This window comes from Charadrius vociferus, unplaced genomic scaffold (genome assembly GCF_000708025.1).
Source record: "Charadrius vociferus isolate BGI_N301 unplaced genomic scaffold, ASM70802v2 scaffold259, whole genome shotgun sequence".
NCBI classification, from domain to species: Eukaryota; Metazoa; Chordata; class Aves; order Charadriiformes; family Charadriidae; genus Charadrius; species Charadrius vociferus.
This window is the reverse complement of record NW_009661368.1, coordinates 876,880-894,190: the sequence shown is the minus strand read 5'-3', so window position 1 is coordinate 894,190 and position 17,311 is coordinate 876,880. Positions and strand designations below refer to the sequence as shown.

Genomic DNA, 17,311 nt, shown 5'->3' with positions numbered 1-17,311 from the left:
CAAACATGAGGCTTGAATTTAGTGTCTCACTCTTATTTCTCATTAGTGCTTTTGAATGTGTATGACGGTTGATGGTTTTGAATAAGAGTGGAATAAATACCATTTTTTCTGGAGTGAGTCATTTTCAGTTACCACCATTTATATCCTGACCTTTTTTTTTCAAGATGGCCTTAAAGATGCTTTGGATGAAAACTGATACTGGCTGTGGGGTCCTGAACCTGTGTAGTTGACTCTATGAGCACATCACACCTGCAGGTTCTTGGCTATCCGGATCATGTGGCAAAATGTTTCATTTATAGTCTACTTCTCAAGCAGTATCTGAAACAATTGACAAGAAATCGAAATGAAGTAACTGTGTAACAGCCTGTCCACTGAAGTAATACTCTTCAGCTCATGCAGTCATTTCACTGTAGGCAAAGGACATGCTCTCAAGCCTGGCTTCTCTGTTTGGTGTTTCTTCCCTACCCCCAGCTCCTCTTCTCGTTCAGGCCTCAGCCTTCAGGCATTCTTTCTTTCACCCCTTTTTACCTCTTTAGTGTATTGATTTCTGATGAGACTCTGGATCTGGTAGTTCTTTGCTCGTGCTGTGGCTCAGCCAAGGAAGTTGCTAGTGATGCAGATTCATAGCAGCAACAGTAAGGGGGCAAAATGTCTCTTGAAATCTAAGTAGGCAAAATAATTGTCTTAAAATGCTTTTTTTTTCCCCCTAAACAGTCAAACTTAAGTTTTTGATTTATCTTTTTTTGTTTGGTTCCCCCATCCCTGCTGCTGCTGCTATGAAGCCTTTTGAATATCGAAGGTTCCTGAGTCAGACCGAAGACAGCAGTAGCTGAGGTGGATTAACGCTGGAATGTAGTCAGGGATTGGAACACTTGGGAGCTATGCTTAGACATTTTTTGAAAGAGGGAAGAAATGTGAAGTGGTAAGACTGATTTTAAGCTCTTGTTTACAGACTTTACCCAATCACGTAACGCCAGCATTTGTGCATAGCGTGTGTGGAGTGGTGGTAAGGCAAAGGAAAAACAATTAGCGTCAGCCTACTTCACTGACTATTTTTACACTTTAAATACTCAGATGCTAGCCAGTTGGCGAGATCTCTTCAATATCTAATCTATCTACTATCTGAGAAAGCGTGTATTGGCAGGGTGTTGGATGGGCTTGTATAAAAGTGTTTGTATGCTCTCTTTTGTTTTGTCGATTTGTTCTGCCACTTATACCAGCATGCAAGCAATGCATTTTACTAGTTAGGACACACTAAGGGATGCAGTTTCACTGTCAGTTTAGATGTATCTGTGTCTGTGCTGCCACTGGAAGGGGGGGTGGTATGATGAGCCATGCTTCCTGCCACCTTACTTGTACCAGTCCTGGCGCTTGTGTTTGGGTGAGTGACGGAACTGCTCTGCCTGAAAAACACTCCTTTTCAGGTGGATCAGGTCTCTGCTCTGGCTGTCGACACAGTGGTGATGTCAGGAAAACGTGACACAGAGAAGACAGGACTACCGTTTTCACTTGTCTAATCCGATTGCAGTTTCACAATCAGTGTAATCCAATCATAAATTACGTATATATTGATTACATGCTTTGTTCTTGCACATTTTACAGAGGCTTCTGTGCCGCTTTGTTTAAGTATCCAAATGTTTTTGTGAGCTTTGGATTGAAAATTTCAAGATGATTCTTGATTTAATTAAAACAGTAGCTGCTAATTGGTGAAATGTATTCCCAAAATAATTTTTATTCTGGGATTGTTCATGCTTAGCTACAATCTAGATGAGGATTATTTTGGAATTGTAGGGCATATTCATGCAGCCTTTTTTCCTGATCACTGAAGTGTGGATATCATGATGTAAGCAAATAATATCCTTCGTGCTTCAGTGATCACCAGTCTCAATTTCAAATTTCAGCAAGATGTGCAAGCTTTATTACATTTCAAACTGAAATCTTTAAGAAATAGCCCTAAACAAGTGAGGCTATCATATTGAGTTTGTATATTACATATTGATTTCACTGCACATATGTGGATGCATATAAATGTTTATCTTTTGAGATCTTGAACAGTGACAAAAGATATTATTTAAGATGGCAGTAGGTGTGTAAGCCTACTTCTTGAGCTGCTAGTGCCTCTAATTTAAAATGTCCTATACACTGAAGTATAGTGCGCCCTAGAGAATGGATGCAATTTAAAACTGCATTTGAGAAAGCAGTAGAGATTGCCAGAATTGATGTGGGTTTTATCATGTGTGTTCAAAAAATCCTTCTTTAGGAAACGTTCAAATTTAGCTAACAGCATTCTTTAACATACTTCAGCCTATGTCATCAAAATAAGAAAAAGAAAACCCAACAGAAATTCCCAGCAGAGTGTAAGGTAGCAGATTATTCATCAAGAATAGAAATAAGGAGGTGTGATTCCCAGAGCAATCAGAATTTGGCCATTTTGTATTTTATATTGGGGCACAGAAATTACAGTGTACAGAACTTTTACTACTAAACTAAAGTTGATAAGGAAATAGTTAATTCCCTTTCAGTTTTGCAGTTAGTATACACACCCACCAGATGGAGCTTCTGGCACCAGTGGAAAATTCCAGAAATCGAGCAAGAATGAGAAGTGTGTGAATGACTTAAAAGATCCCTGTCTGCTGGACTGCAGAAGATTTTATTTTTTTTTTAACCTTTAAATAAAAAATGAATGGAGAGTAAGACATACTAGCCTTACTGATTCCTTTCACTAGAACTGTCTTCCATAGAAGTTTTTCCTCCGATGGGAAGTTGGAGTTCTTAGTGCAAGAGTCACCAAGCTGAAGCTAGACAGTAAGCTCCAAAAAACCGACATAAAACAGGGTTTCATAAGCCCTTTCTGAGAACTGCATATAACAACTGAGGTAGCATGTTAAGATTTTTAGCCTAAGACTTTCCTCCAAAGGATTTTAAGAGGGGGAGGTGGTTAGTACTACATTTTAGATGGACTCCTCTCCTCTCCTGAAGGAATATTTACATAGGATGTCCAGAGGAGTGGTGTGAAACAGTCCTTTTTTTGACACGCAACTTGAATTTTTTTTTGGAGGTAGCCAATTTAATCTCTGAAGTGATTTTTAAATATTTTTAAATTCTTTTTTGACAAAGGGACTTTTAAGAAATAGACTATTTGACTGTGAGGGGGAGTTGGGGTGGTTTCATGTGCTCAGTGCTGCAAAAGTTTTACAATGTTTTGACCGCATAGCAAAATACATTTGTTGATTTCCTTCAGTTCCAATAATCTTAGTTTTAAAACATGTCAGGTTTTCCCAGAGGGTTTGATCTGAGTTTTCTGTTGACTTTGTGTCTTTCTGATATGCCTAGCCCTGTTTCGGGTATAGACACAGGTTAAAGGGCTTTGGGGGCTTGTGCTGGCTGATGTGCCAGCTTAAGGTTAATTCAAGTGCTGGGTCAAACATGGCAGCTGCGCACAGAGTTGTCTTTATCTAGTTGCCGTTTAGAGTTGAGAGGTGTTTAGGCAGAAGTTAGCTGAAGACCATCCTGTTACACGGGCAGAAGCTTGGTGTTGCAGATGGTTGAGCTGATAAGGCCGAGGAGGTGCTCTCTGTTTAAAATGTTGCCATGAGAATAGAGCACAAGCTGTTACAAAACAGCCTCCGTCCTAGGATTATAGCAGGCGAGAAACGAGCCCTTAGTTGTCTGGCATTTCAGATGTGCGTTAAACTGCAAATCTCATTACCTTCACAGGAGATGTGGGTGCACAGCCCTCTGAAAACTAGGCCAGCAATGCTTAAATAAGGAGGAAAGAGAAGAGTCCAACAGAAGAAAGTGAAAATGCTTAATGTAAGCCAGCGACAGACGTGTTGGGAGTAGACTGTTCACTCAGTGCAGGGAGGGGAGGTATTTAATTGCAACACTTACCTTTTCAAGGAAGTTTTCGGTTCTTCCAACTTCTCTGTTCTCCCTGATGATTCTGCTCCTGGTATTTTTGATGTGCTCACTCTTCCCTAAGATACCTCTCTGCTTCCTGACTGTCACCCTGCCTTGCTCAGCGGTCCCGGAGTTGTCAGGTCCCAGAGTCCCAGCTTCCACCTCGCTGCAGGGACAGGCCATCATTGGCCTCATGTCAATATCAAATATTATACACCATCATACTATATAGCATCATTTAACCTGCATATGTGAGGAGGCTGCTTTTCTATGGCTGTGGGAACCATAGGTTAATTTTCTTGCATATTTTCCTTGTATTTTAAGAGATTTCACTCAATCTTGCACTAACAGCCATCTTTGCAAATCTATTTCATGGCTGGCTTTTTCGAGCATGCTATTAAATACAGTTAGCTGCGCAAGTCATTAAAAGCAGACCTTATTTAAAATGCAGTTGGAATAGAGGAATAAAAAAATACAGTATCAAGAAACTCACAGTCTCGTTTCATTTTGTCCAGGAACATACAGCTGCTGTCAGCTCTGATATAAGCTACTATGTTGCGCTCTTATATGTAAACCAAGCACCTCTTCAGTTTAAAATACTAGCAAAATAAGGGCTAAAATAAAAGAATTTTGGGTGATATAAAGTCAGAAAAATGCCAGATGCTTGGTGATTCTTGTGAGCAACACAATGCAGGGAAATGATACTCAGTCTTCAGGAGGCGCAGTGTGGGATGAAGTACTTCTCTGTGCTCAGCAGCCCTGTCTTCAGACTGAGACACTAATTGTCACCAATCTGCTCTCGAGGCTGATCGGTCCTCATCCAGAAGTGTGCTTTCTGCAATGAGGATTCAGTGGGAGAGAGGTAATTTGGACTTCACAGAGACACGGGGGCACAAATTCTACTTTCTAGTTAGAAAATAATCTGGTATGAAGCAAAATAACCCATCATCCTTAGCTGTTTGAAGATATGGCCAGTGGTTGTGTTAAAGCATATACAGTATTCGGTTTTGCCTCGACGTGAAGTATTTTAAGACTTTTGTCTTTTTAAATCTCTTAGAACATTTTAGTATCTTCTGTTGTTCAGCAAGTATGGTTTCAATCTGTACTTTAAGCTGTGGATGTTCTGTGTGAATAATGAACAGGGATTAAAATCTAACAGTTTTAAACAGTAAAAACCTTTATTACTTGGAAGAGTAATTATAAATGACTCAACAAAATTTTCTTGTATAAACGTTAGATTTGGTTGTTCCAGACTTCATGATACTAATGTTATGTCTTGTGTTTTCAGTCTGTTCAAGACTGAGTTTCTGTCTATGGGTGATGTGAGTTGAAGAGGTATCAGTCTTCCTACAGTAGCATAATCATTTACATGCCATTACCCTAAACTATTTACTTCGCATCCTCCTACTAGCAGCATTGTAACTGAAAATTTTAATCTGAATACTTCCCAAATGAATGTATGTCCCTAGGGTTGTGGCTGACAGCCATGTCACCTGTTTAATCTCCCGTAGTCTTGTAGGTGGGACTGGGTTTGTATGGGAACCTTCTAGGAAAAATGACCTGTACAAGGAAGTGCTGTTGTGGTTTTACAACGTGTATCTCACCTATACAGGGTGCAGCTACGCTGCTGGTACTAATAGCTCTGATGAGGTGTCAACTGAGGTCCTAACCACTTCAGTCAAAAGGTTATATGAAGTGTGAAACATTCATCTCTGCATCCTGTTGCATTTCTGAATTGGGTAACTTAATTGAAATCTGAGCACTAAAATATTCCTCAGGTAGCATCACCCAGCGGAATCTGTTGTTTAAGTCACAAATCTGCTAAAACTTCCTTGCAGCGCTGTTAACTTGCTGGAGTGTGCTCTACAGTAGCTCCGAGTCAGTAAAGGTACCGTAAACATGGTTTATAATTAGCTTTGGAGTCCTTCGCAATGAAACGTACATTATAAATGTAAGATTGCCCTTACTACATTTCTTATCTCTTGTCTTTAACGCTTTGTTTTGTACAGCAGGATATGATCCTTCTTCTATGTCCGGGCTTTGGCCTCACACAGTAGGTGTAATATAATCGCTGAGGTGGGCGTTCTGGAAGGAGAATTATTTTTGGAGGCTTTTGCATGAAACTTGTCCAATGAGTCTGAGACGCCCAAGCACCATTAATTTTGGAGGTAAATGCCTCATAATATGTACTGAATAGAATGGGAAGAGTTAAGATTTTCATTTAGCAGAGTATGGGCAAAAAATAGTTGAAAGGATAGTTCTGACTGTTTAAATCTGATGTTTGGACACTTTGAACTTAAAGGAACACCAACTTGTACTCTAGAAAAACTGGGGGGTGGGGGCTGTTGCGCTCAATCAGACTGGCACCTTCACTGCATATTAGTTAGTTTCCTGGTTTAAATTCTTTCACCCTCTTTTGGTTTATTAAAACCAACAGAGGCAAAAGATGATTTTGACTACAAGAGAAAGGACCAGAGTGCCTGAAGTATTCTCTCATGCTGAAACAAACTGGGGAAAAACCTGTGACTTGTGATATGGAAGTTCAAAGATATATAGTTTAAGTTGGATGTCCCTTTAAGTTATTCCTTGCAATCTGACATTTCTTACTTGAATCTCAATTGAAATGTTTAATTTTGGAAATTCAACTGAAATGTTTTTTATTAAGATATTTTCTATCATTTGTCTATAAATCAGTCTGTCAGAGTGGGCTGGGATATGTTCAAAGGGAGGGGAGGGAACTGTATTTAACAGCAATGAAGAGATAAAGCCAAAGGGGAAAAAACAAACCTCAACAGCAAAACAAAACAAACAAAAAGACCCACCAAAAAAAAAAAACAAATGAAAGAAAATATGACAATTGGTCCCAAAAGAGTTTTTAAAAATTACGGATTTTAAATGTCAGTACTTGCCTGGGGAGGGAGGGGAGAATCATTTGCATGAAGTATGATTTAATTTGTATTTCACTCATGCCATTGTTATTGCAATAAAATAAGGTTACTGATAAAATTACAAAGCTAACGTACGCTTTAAAAGTAAGTAAGTTAAGTTTGCTCTGGTAAACAACAGTAATGTAGTACTGGCACACAGCCGATAGAGAAATTAAAACTATTTGAAAGATTTAGTGTCTGGGTTCCACTGATGATGTTGATCCTGGATTCTCATTGCTTTCTGATTTTAATGATAAGTGTTATTGAGAAATAGTTAATGCTTAAAAGAGCTATCCTACACTTTTTAATGAAGTAATTTTTAGCATAATCTGAATTTTATGCTCTAACTTGTTACCAAACTGCATGCATTTTTTTGATTGTGCTGTTTCATTCTGCTGCAGCCCTTCCCTTTTAGTATTATTATGGATATTAAGAAATTTGGGTTTGAATTATTGGAATGAAAACCGTGGGATCATGATGTGTATGTAACAAAGGCAATGGACTAGACTAGTGGGTTTAAGTGTGCGGGGGGATATATTGCATAGGGAAAAGGAACAGCTTTTAGAATAAGGGTTTGAAACATTGCTTTTTCTGTAGGAAAAAGATGGAGTATTGCATGCTGGGAACAAGTGCTTTCCATAAGGTAGCTAAATTTTAAAAGTACATTTGTTTTATTTTGTTTCAGGCTTTGCTTAAGTATTCTAATCTAGTAATTTTGTCCTTTCTGCAGTTCTCATTTTGATTAGACCTCTGCAAAACTCTTCTAAACAAAAATTCAAAACCAAACAAAAACCCCCAAACCTGAGCCATAACTGCAGTTTGACATTTCTGAAACATTGCTCAATGTGTACAGAAGAGTATTTAAAGGCTATTAGTGATAGTATAAATTCTTTCTGTGGTCTGTTTTGATTTGCATGATTTAAAAATTGCAGATATTGACACCAGTAAATTTAAAGATGTGATTGTTCTGGATGAGTACAGAGAAATGATCAAAAGTAAACCAGTTTGTTAAAAGGTAGTCTTCATCGACACCACTTTAAAAACAAAACAGTCCAAAACAACAAAACTAAAAAGCTCCATTCATCAGGAATGCTGTCAGAAGAAACTCCAAGTAAATAGTCACAATCTTTTTTCCTTTGTTCTTGTGAATAGCAAGACATAACATACTTAGAGGAAGTTTGAGCAGATGAGTCAGAACTTACTTCATTAACTGCAGTTAAATGTTTTGGCCAGGTTTCCCGAGGAAACAAAGCTCACACAATTTTTCAGATTGTGGCTTGTCTCCTAATCCCCCCTCCTTCCAGCCAAGAAAAATGTTGGCCACTTTCAACCAAATTTGGTAGAGATGGAGGTCTGAAAAGATAAATAAGCATCTTTAAGTTTCATTACATGTAGATCTCTAGTAAGAGAAGAAACTAAGGTTTGAACATTGATGGCTTTCTTCACAACTCCCCTATCAGCCCATTCCTTCAATTGGATGCGGCAATGCCAAGTGGCTGCTAAAAACTCTGTGGGAGTTGTAAGAAATCATACTGCTTAGGCCCCGGATTTCAGGGGGTTGACTTTCCAATGTTGGAGGGGTGCCAGTTAGGTGTTGTGCCTGGAGCTGAACATAGCAGCTTGCCTGTCATTATCTAATATGGAGCTAGCAGAGGGTTATGAAGGGAAAAAGAAGAAGCAGTAAATTATCTTGCCGTAGTATTTGAAGTATTCAGCTCCAAATGAGAGTTGTTGGTGCCTGACTGAGTGCATGTATAGTATATTATTCCATGGATACGATATTATTACAGGTACAGCAGCAGCTCATGATGCCCCGTAAAGCTTTTCTTTCCCAGAAAGAAAAGCAGGCTCGTGCCAGGGAAAGGGATATGTTAAAAAAGAGGAGGAGGCGACAAGACTATCTGAAAAGAAGCGTGGAGCCGCAGAAAAATGCAGAGACAATAAAATGGCACAGGGATGATGAGAAGAGGAGAGAAAATGAGCAAGTTAAGGACAAAGATATCAAGAAGCGGTGGAGACAGGATGAGAGAGAACGACGAAAGAATGTGGACGCTATGAATTGGCGCAGGGAAGATGAGAAGAGGGAAAATGAGCGAGGTAAGGACCAAGAAGGCCGAGAACCAGCAAAGAAAGGAGGAGAGGGGGAAAGAGCGACGAAAGGACACACCTTTTGAAGCAGCAGGGGGATGATGAGGGGGAGAGGGGAAAAGAGAGAGTAAGAACAGTTCCATTTTATAACCATGTGCAGAAATAACAGAAAATATTAGTATCTTTTAGTTTCAAATTTATAGAAAATGTGCTGTAATGAACTGTAGGTCTTACAGAGCTAATTATTTTAATAAGACAGGATTGATCGGAGTATAGATGTATGCAAACTCAAAGTCACAATGGGATAAAAAAGGCTGGGTTTACACATTGCTTATGAAATTGTCTGTTTTGCACACATGCTCACACCTAATGCTTTCTTCAACAGTACAGTTGATAATACTGTGTTTCAGATCACCAAAAATTTCAGATTTTCTTAGACGTTTTATTTTATTCTTTTTAATAATGTGCCCAAGAGAGAGTTGTAATTGCATCCTTAGTTTTATTCCAAGGTAAATTATTTAACAGAAGTTGTACGGACATGTACATTTCACAGAATGCTTTTAAGAAGCAGTTGGTTCAAGAGATGCACATTTCTGTGTCATTAGATCTAAGGCGTTGGCATCAAATCATTGGCATCACATTTGATTTGATAAATTCAGCCAATACCTTGGCATCAAATCTGAAAAACTGACAAACAGTAGATGTTTACATTACAGTAGGAAGACCCCTTCTACAGTTGCAGTTTCATTAAATTTTATGTAATATTTTTATATTCGGAGTTATAAAATGGGGGGGGTGTGTTGGGGTTTTTTTTGCAGTAGCCCTAAAACATTAACTGTAAGCTTATGAACTGGGAATACATTTATACTGGATGAGAGTCTCATCCTTCGGAAGTCTGTCTAGTCCAATTTGGAAATTTGAGCCCATAGAGTCATAGGGGTGGTGCCTTTGCACACATGATGGTAGTTTGCTTCCATCTTTACAGCCGGGGATGTTACAGCCCTTCTTGGAAGACGGCTGCTTTGCCGGCACGGTGTTCACAGTAAACACGGCGGGGAAGGGGCTCTCACGCTTAGTCTTTGGTGAAATAGTGCCTCTTCTAAACAGTAGAGAACTAGCTATCTGGAAATGTGGAACTGATTCAATTGTCTGCATATTTGGGCTTTTCTGTATTTAACATATTCTTTTTTAGGATTAAAGATCTACTCTTTTTTTGTTTTTAATCATGAAAGTGTTTTGGCACCCCTGTTTTGACTGATCAGTTATGATGAGGCAGCCTGGAAGGACATAGCCACAGTAACAAAGAGAAGAGTTGTGTAATTAAGACGACTGACTCCTACATGGCTGTGTACTGAATGTGGCTGAATAATTTTATTACTCATCAAAACCAAAATGGTCAACATACTGAATATGCATAAACCTTTTCTTCTCAGTGCTGATCCTTTCAATTGAGCCAAAAAATGAACTTACAGTGTTTAAGGGGTAGGGTGAGGGGTAAATATTGCTTATTATGAGTAATTTTCTATGTTTCATTGTGAGAGGAAAATGCTCTCAAAATGAGCCACCAGCTTTCTACCTCTATGTTCCTGTGAGGTTTTCGTTGTAGGCCTGGGAATTATCAGCTGGTAAAAGAAATTGTATGTCAAGAAACTTGATAAATGCATGGGGGGAAAAAAAAAATGCTTCCAGGAGCCTTGTTTTTATTTCTGTAACTTTTTTCTCTCTTTTTTTCATTCCTAATTTTCACTCAGTGCTCACTAGGAAAGTTTAATTCTGTAGTTTTCCTTTTCTTGATGAACTGCTTCTTCTAACTGTTCTCAGCTCTGTGAACTTAGATACACTTAGAACTATGTTCATTAAATTTCCAAAGGAAATAAATGGAATAGACAGATAGTAACTTTTCAATTATTCCACTAGTATCATTAGCAATGTTAACATCATATTTTTCTTGTATGGAAAAAAAAAGTAGAATTTAAAAAAATCATATATTCCACGGGCTTGGTTCCACCAGTGGACAGGTACTTCAGAAGAATCAGTGGGCATTGTAAAAAGCTTTAGGATACCTCGCCTACTCATACAGGCTTGGGATGCCTGAGTAAGAATAAAATGCACTAGGGACTAGGGCTTTTTTTTGTTTATAGCCTCTGGGGATTCCATAATTATCTTTTTTAACTTGCCATTTCAGTGATGCTTTTTACAAACCTTGTTGAGTAAAGACATTTTCCTCAATGGAAATAGGTCAACATCCAGGTTTAGGGTCACCTACAATTCTGTCCTTGCTGGTCATGGAAGGCTTTCCTAATGGTACAAACTGACAGTGTGATGTCATTTGCAGTTAAGAATAAAGAGATGAAAACTTAAGAGTAGGTTTTCTGGAAAACCTAGACTGGTGCTGTCCTGGTTCCTTTACACAGAAAAAATTTCCTTCAGATTACTTCTTGAGGTCTTTAAACTATTTCTGGATTAAAACCACCATTTTACTAACAAGACCATGACATTAGAAATATGCTTGCTGTTTGTTAGAAGTATAACAAAGCTCAAACATGAAACAACCATAGTAAACACTTTGAATTATGTTGTCCAAAAATGAAAATAACATGATAAGGCAGATTTGGAATATTTGAAAATTTTACTTGAGAGAAAAAGGCTGTCTTGTTCTGAAACTGATGCATCTTTCCTAGAATCAAAATAGCATTGTCACCCTGTGGGTGCTTTGAAGCTGTGTACTAGAAGATCCTCTGTTTCATTGTTCTAGATAAAGTTGGCAGAGCTGAAACAGTCTAACATCTGTTACCTGATGGTATCAAAGGTAGCAGGCTGCAAGGCAGCTCATCTGATGAGGTCCAAAATACAAAAGACACAGTGGAGAATTAAGATTTTAGTTACATTAAAATAGAAACAGCTTTTGGGGCCTAAAGACAGGTGGAAGCTTTCTCTGTTTTATCACCTCTGATAATTTGAGTGATACCTTTTTTTGCTGTTCTTCCCTCTTGTGTTCCTTATCCTCTCTCTCCTGGGTGCATACCTTCCTGTAAGGTCATAGTTCTCAAGTGGTGAATACAGTGTATTGTGTAGGAGATCAGTACTTCCCTCATAAGAGAGGACTGTCTGCACTGAGAAAAATGTGTAGCATAAGAAAATGTTAACTGTCGCAATATAGAACTCTAAAATAGGCATGCAATACATAACTATGTATTTTACATCAATTAATTTTCCGAATAATTGCACAGTAATCTTTTTTTTAACTCATCTGTTGACTCGGTTTTCTAGGTGGTTCCAGTCCCTTGATAACCGATGTGTTAAAGGGCTGAACTGCATGGCCATGTTAACTTGAAGTGCTTGAAGCTGGTACAGTGAGGATAGTTTATTTTTTATTAAATGCTAAAAGTGGTTTTAAAATCACGTGGAGTAACATAACAGGAGGATGTGTCAGACTTCACATTCTGCATTTTTTTAGAATAGTGACTGCAATTGTTTCTATCTGGAATTCGAAGTGCTCCGAAGAGTAGCAAGTTGGTGAAGATGCAATATGGAGATAAAAGTTGCTGCAAGTCTATCTAAATGCTAAAATCTGTTTAAAAAAAAAAAAAAAAAGTGATATTTTGAAGAATTTGGGGTTTGTTGAAACTTCTCTGACTATGCAGTGGTTAATTTTTGGGCTAGACCTTGTTTCCTTTCTGCTTTTTTGTCATGCCATAAGAATTAGAAGTCTTGATTTCCTGTTTGTTATGACATTTGCACTGTTAAGTTCCTAAAACTAAGCAGAAATTTTCTCTAGTAATGGGTTTGTCCCTCCTGTTCAGTTGAATTATGTTTTTTCCTGAATATTGTTCACAGTAGTGCTCCTGAGAACATTTCAAGGTGTTATACATTTTTTTTCCCCTACTCATTTTTTTTTTTTTTTACCAACTATGGCTAACAAGGTTAGAGAATTGAGTAGAGAGAAAAAGTCATTTGCTGTGAAACAATACTAACCTTGAAATGAGGTCCCTTTTTTATTACAACAGTGAACCCGAGTTCTTTGAAAATAGTGAAGAAGCCTTTGATTTTAAACAAATGAGGCACAATGTTGCTGCCTCTTTTGGCTTGCAGCTTTAGTTGCTTCCTAAAACTTGGACATAATTACTAATATAAATCGATCAGCCTGTATTATATCCCGGCTCATTCCCATTTCAGGCTGTGATTCTATTGAGTGAACTGAACTGCTGGTTCCTGTAGACTTCTTAAACTTCAGAAGTCTCTATAGTCATTTTATTCCCTAATTTTGAGGTTGTAAGAGGCAAATAACAGAATTGCACTTCAAATTAAATTCTTCCTTCCTGGGACTCTTATAGCCTGTTAAAAGCCAAAGACAGTGCTTCAGTTCTCCCAAGCACAATACCATGTACACACTGTGAGTTCTGTGAAGTCTCTTAACCGTTGTTCCTCTGCTTACCTTGCAAATACTCCTTGCTTTTTCATAAAACCTTCCGTCCTGCTCTCCCTTCCGAATTTTGGATGAAGATCTGAGAGTGCTTCATTCAGACCTTTTTGTTAACACGTGTGCTAGGAAACTTGTCTTAGCTTTTTGTTCATGTGTTTGCGTAGTGGCTCTTGCCTGTACTGCATGAAGTTTGTCTTAAATAGGTCTTTGCATCTCCAAAATGTGCCTATGAAATGAAAACTAAAGTACAGTGTTTCTAATGTAGTAATGATATTTTGCTCTTTTATAGCTTGTCTTTTCTGCTTGCATTTGGTTACTGAAGTATTCTAGGAATCAGTACCTGGCTGTGGACTAGACCTTTATGCTAGGTACTGCATAAATACAGAGCAAAAGAAGGTTCCAAATATTTCTTACACAGTTAGTCTGCTTATTTTACCATTATTTTGTGATTGGTATAGTCAGACATTTTGTGTACAAGCACACTAAAGATGAGTGAGATCTTACTAAATCAGTCTAATTTTTCAGAATTTCTTATAACTAGGTTAGTAATTAATTTTCTTAGGCACCTAAAGATACTACTTGGATATTTCTAGTAAGGACGTTGTTGGTCTTGGTTTTAAGTAATCATTTATTCTCTCTACCCAGCACTTTAGTGTAGATTGATGTGTAATTCAGCTTACAAACGAAGGCTTCCCAGTGTATTTGTAGGTGGGACTCAAGTCTAGAATTAGGAAATGGAAGGGCAGACACAAACTTAACTCTTGCTATGTTTGTTGAATTGTGAACTTGAAAATAACTGGTTGACTTTAAGATGGATCTCATTATTCTTGTTACTTAATGAGGATAAAAAATGCTCAGGTTTCTCTGTAGAATTATTTTTGCTGAATGTATATGTGATCATCTTGAATTATTTTTCTGTGAATGTGCATCTAGATGCACATTCCCTTACAAAGAGAAGTTGTATAATGTATTAAATATCTAGGACTTGTGCAGAAATTAATAGGATAGAGTAGAAACATACAGGAAAATAATAAAAATTAGTTATGCCTTCGCTACTGTAAAACAGAAACATAGAATGTCCTGCTAACTAGAATCCTGGGCTGGAATTGTTGATTGAGTGGTGTCCTCCTTTATTTAAAAAAATGCTGCTGAGCTTCTTTTGAAAGCTACTGTGAGATCTCAGAGAGAAGTTCTGTACTGAGCCTATAATATTAGGTAAGTAGCACTTCTTTAACTATCAGGAATTGATAACTGATGGACGTGTTAAGCTTGAGCTGCTTGTGCCTAGTGAAAAGGCTTGTGCCTTTTATTTGTCTTCACTGAAGTGCAGAGTATTTAAGACTTCACTTTTGGCATTTCAGTAGAAAAATAGGAGAAACAGCATTAAACTAAAGTATTTTGCAGAAGGATCAGTTGATCTGTGGCCCTTTATTATGGGCATCCTTCGCTAGGGGGGATGCTGGATGTAGCAGTAGCTTCAGTGCCAGATTAAAGCACCAGTGGTTTTGTCCCTACTGGATGCTGTATATGAATATGGAGTATGAATACTCCTTAGTATTGTGTTCTGTTAAAATACTAACTTGGATCTGAGGTTCAGAGCAGTAAGAAGAAGCTCTGACAACGAAGAAGAGATGTTCCAGGTATCCTCTGTTAAATGTCAACTTTTGGTCAGATAAAGGATACCTTATTTCAAGAATAGCATTAATGTCTATATGATGATTTGAGATGCTTCCTAATCCCAACTGTTGTAATGTCCACATTCAACGATGTGTCAGCAGCATGTTGTGTATATTGCAATTACGATTGGAGTTACTTGCTGTAAATAGAAATTAATAGAGATGCTAAAAGTAAAAGCTCTTTTTGTAGTCACAAACTGTAATATCAGACTCTATCTGGCTCACCACTAATTATGATTAAATAGTCAGGAAACTTTGTAAGTAAAATGAACTGTGTTTCCTTAAGGATGAGGGTTTTCTTAAGATTAGGTGAGTTGGATTCAGCTATCGAGCAGAATTTGCAAATTAAGGTTGATCTTCAGTTTTCAGATGTGAAGATCTAATTATATCCTCTATTATGATGTGTTGTGATAGGAAGATCTTGATAATTTCTTGTCTTTAAGACTTAACTGAGGCAGGCAGAAGAATAGAGGCAAGAAGATGGTGCAGATAGAATAGAGGTCTTGTTATCAGGCAGTCCTAAATAATGTGCCTTCTTTATCACTTGGGTTTATATATATCTCATGGAATATTTGGCATGTCTAGGTATGTTAGACACTAATTAAGAGAAAGCATTTGATTCTTTTGGTGAAGAAGTAGTTAGTGGCATTTTGTAGTAAAAGAAGGTATTTTATAATCGTTATTTTGAGACTTGTGGCAGACTTTCAAGTTTACAAGTGATTGTCGCCTAAAGACAAACTCTGTACTGACTCTCGCTTTGTCATGAGAAAAAAACGGTTTCTTTACAAGCAAAATGAGTATATTCTTTGGTTTTGAAGAAAGCAGTACAGCTTGCTAGAAGCTTTAAAATGTAATGTTTTAATGCATTGATGTTCCTACAGTTAATATTAAGAACTTTGGTTATTCTGGAATAAAATTACTAGGACACTATTTCCTTGGATTTGAAGTTAACTTGAAAATATTCATTCAAATCCTGAACGTACTTGACTATGCTGCTTCATCTAATTTTTGATGAAAAAACTGAGCATACAGGTAGCTACAAGGAAGCGTTACTGTGAACCAATGCAATACAGCGAGAGCAACACTTACTCAGTTGCCTTTACAGAAAAGGAATTAGTGGAGCCATGATTAATTTCTTGGCTACGTTAATATTTTTTACTCTTGCTCTAAGAACTGCGGCAGCAAGAACTTTTAATAAATGGGTGTTCTTGAGTTAAAAAAAAAAAAAAAGTTATGCTGTGCTTTGAAAGCAGACTCGTGTTACTTTATTGTAGCTTAGTGTTCCGAGCCATACGTACCAATTCTGTTTAGGAAGAGAGGGAATAGAATGTTAAGGAAGCATTTTTTCTTTCCAATTCATGATCTGTGTTTAAGGACATAAATTCACTCTGTGCACTATGTGGTACTTCTTGTTTTCCTGTTAATGCAGTGCTGGTATCACACAAGTCAGATCTGGTTTAAGTCATGAAAAAAAGTGACGGTGGGCTCAGTATTGAAAACTATTTCATAGTGACTGGCCTATGAGAATAAATTGCAGGTTGGAGTTGTTTTTTCCATCTGGAAATGTTAAGCTTCACTTACTATTTCAGCTACAGATCAAGAATGGAGAAAATGCTACTACTTGGAAATTGCAAAGAGGACACAACCTTACTAAACCATTAATAGGCTAGTTAGGAGTTTACATTCTTAGGCAACAGCATTTTTTCCCCATTAGTCTTTACTGTCTTTTAAACACATTTGTTACTAATATTTCACAAGATTGGCATTGTTGTTCCTCAGCCCTGTTGTTAAATATTTTCAATTACTATTCATGTCTTTAAAATGGACCTGGCTTCACTTTAAGCTATATTAGGTGGTTTTGTAATTGAAGCAAAATTGTAACCTTCAAATAATATTTTTAGTTGATGAGATTTTTACTAATTGTAATAGTGCCCTGAAATATGTAAATGTACTCTTTGTGATCTTAATTTTTAATACAATAATTTCTCAGTACAAATTCCTGTTTGCAAGGTAAATATCCATTATTATTTTCAAAAGTTTTTCCACCATTTATGCGTTTATACTTTGTCATAAATGGTATTATTTTTATTTTACTTCATCCAAAAGCATGTTAAGTAATAGTACAAATAGCAGTGTATATAGCCTCTGCCCAGAGGTGCTTACACAGTAAAACTGATACTACAGTATGGGCAAGGATGGGTAGAAAAGCAGGGTGGAACTTGGCATATTCTGTAGTTATTTAATCAAAATCTAATATGCAGTACAGAGTTAGAAAATCTTATGTATGTTGAAAGTAT

General features: G+C 37.4%; 1 protein-coding gene across 1 annotated transcript in view; it reads left to right on the top strand.

The window, feature by feature from the left end:
- The first annotated feature begins 8,632 nt into the window (after nucleotides 1–8,632).
- The window catches only part of ADNP (activity-dependent neuroprotector homeobox), a 19,565-nt gene continuing 10,886 nt past the window's right edge, over nucleotides 8,633–17,311 (top strand). Inside the window, exon 1 of the mRNA XM_009893356.1 lies at nucleotides 8,633–8,924. Coding sequence (XP_009891658.1) covers nucleotides 8,633–8,924 — 292 coding nt within the window. The remainder of the gene's footprint in view (nucleotides 8,925–17,311) is intronic.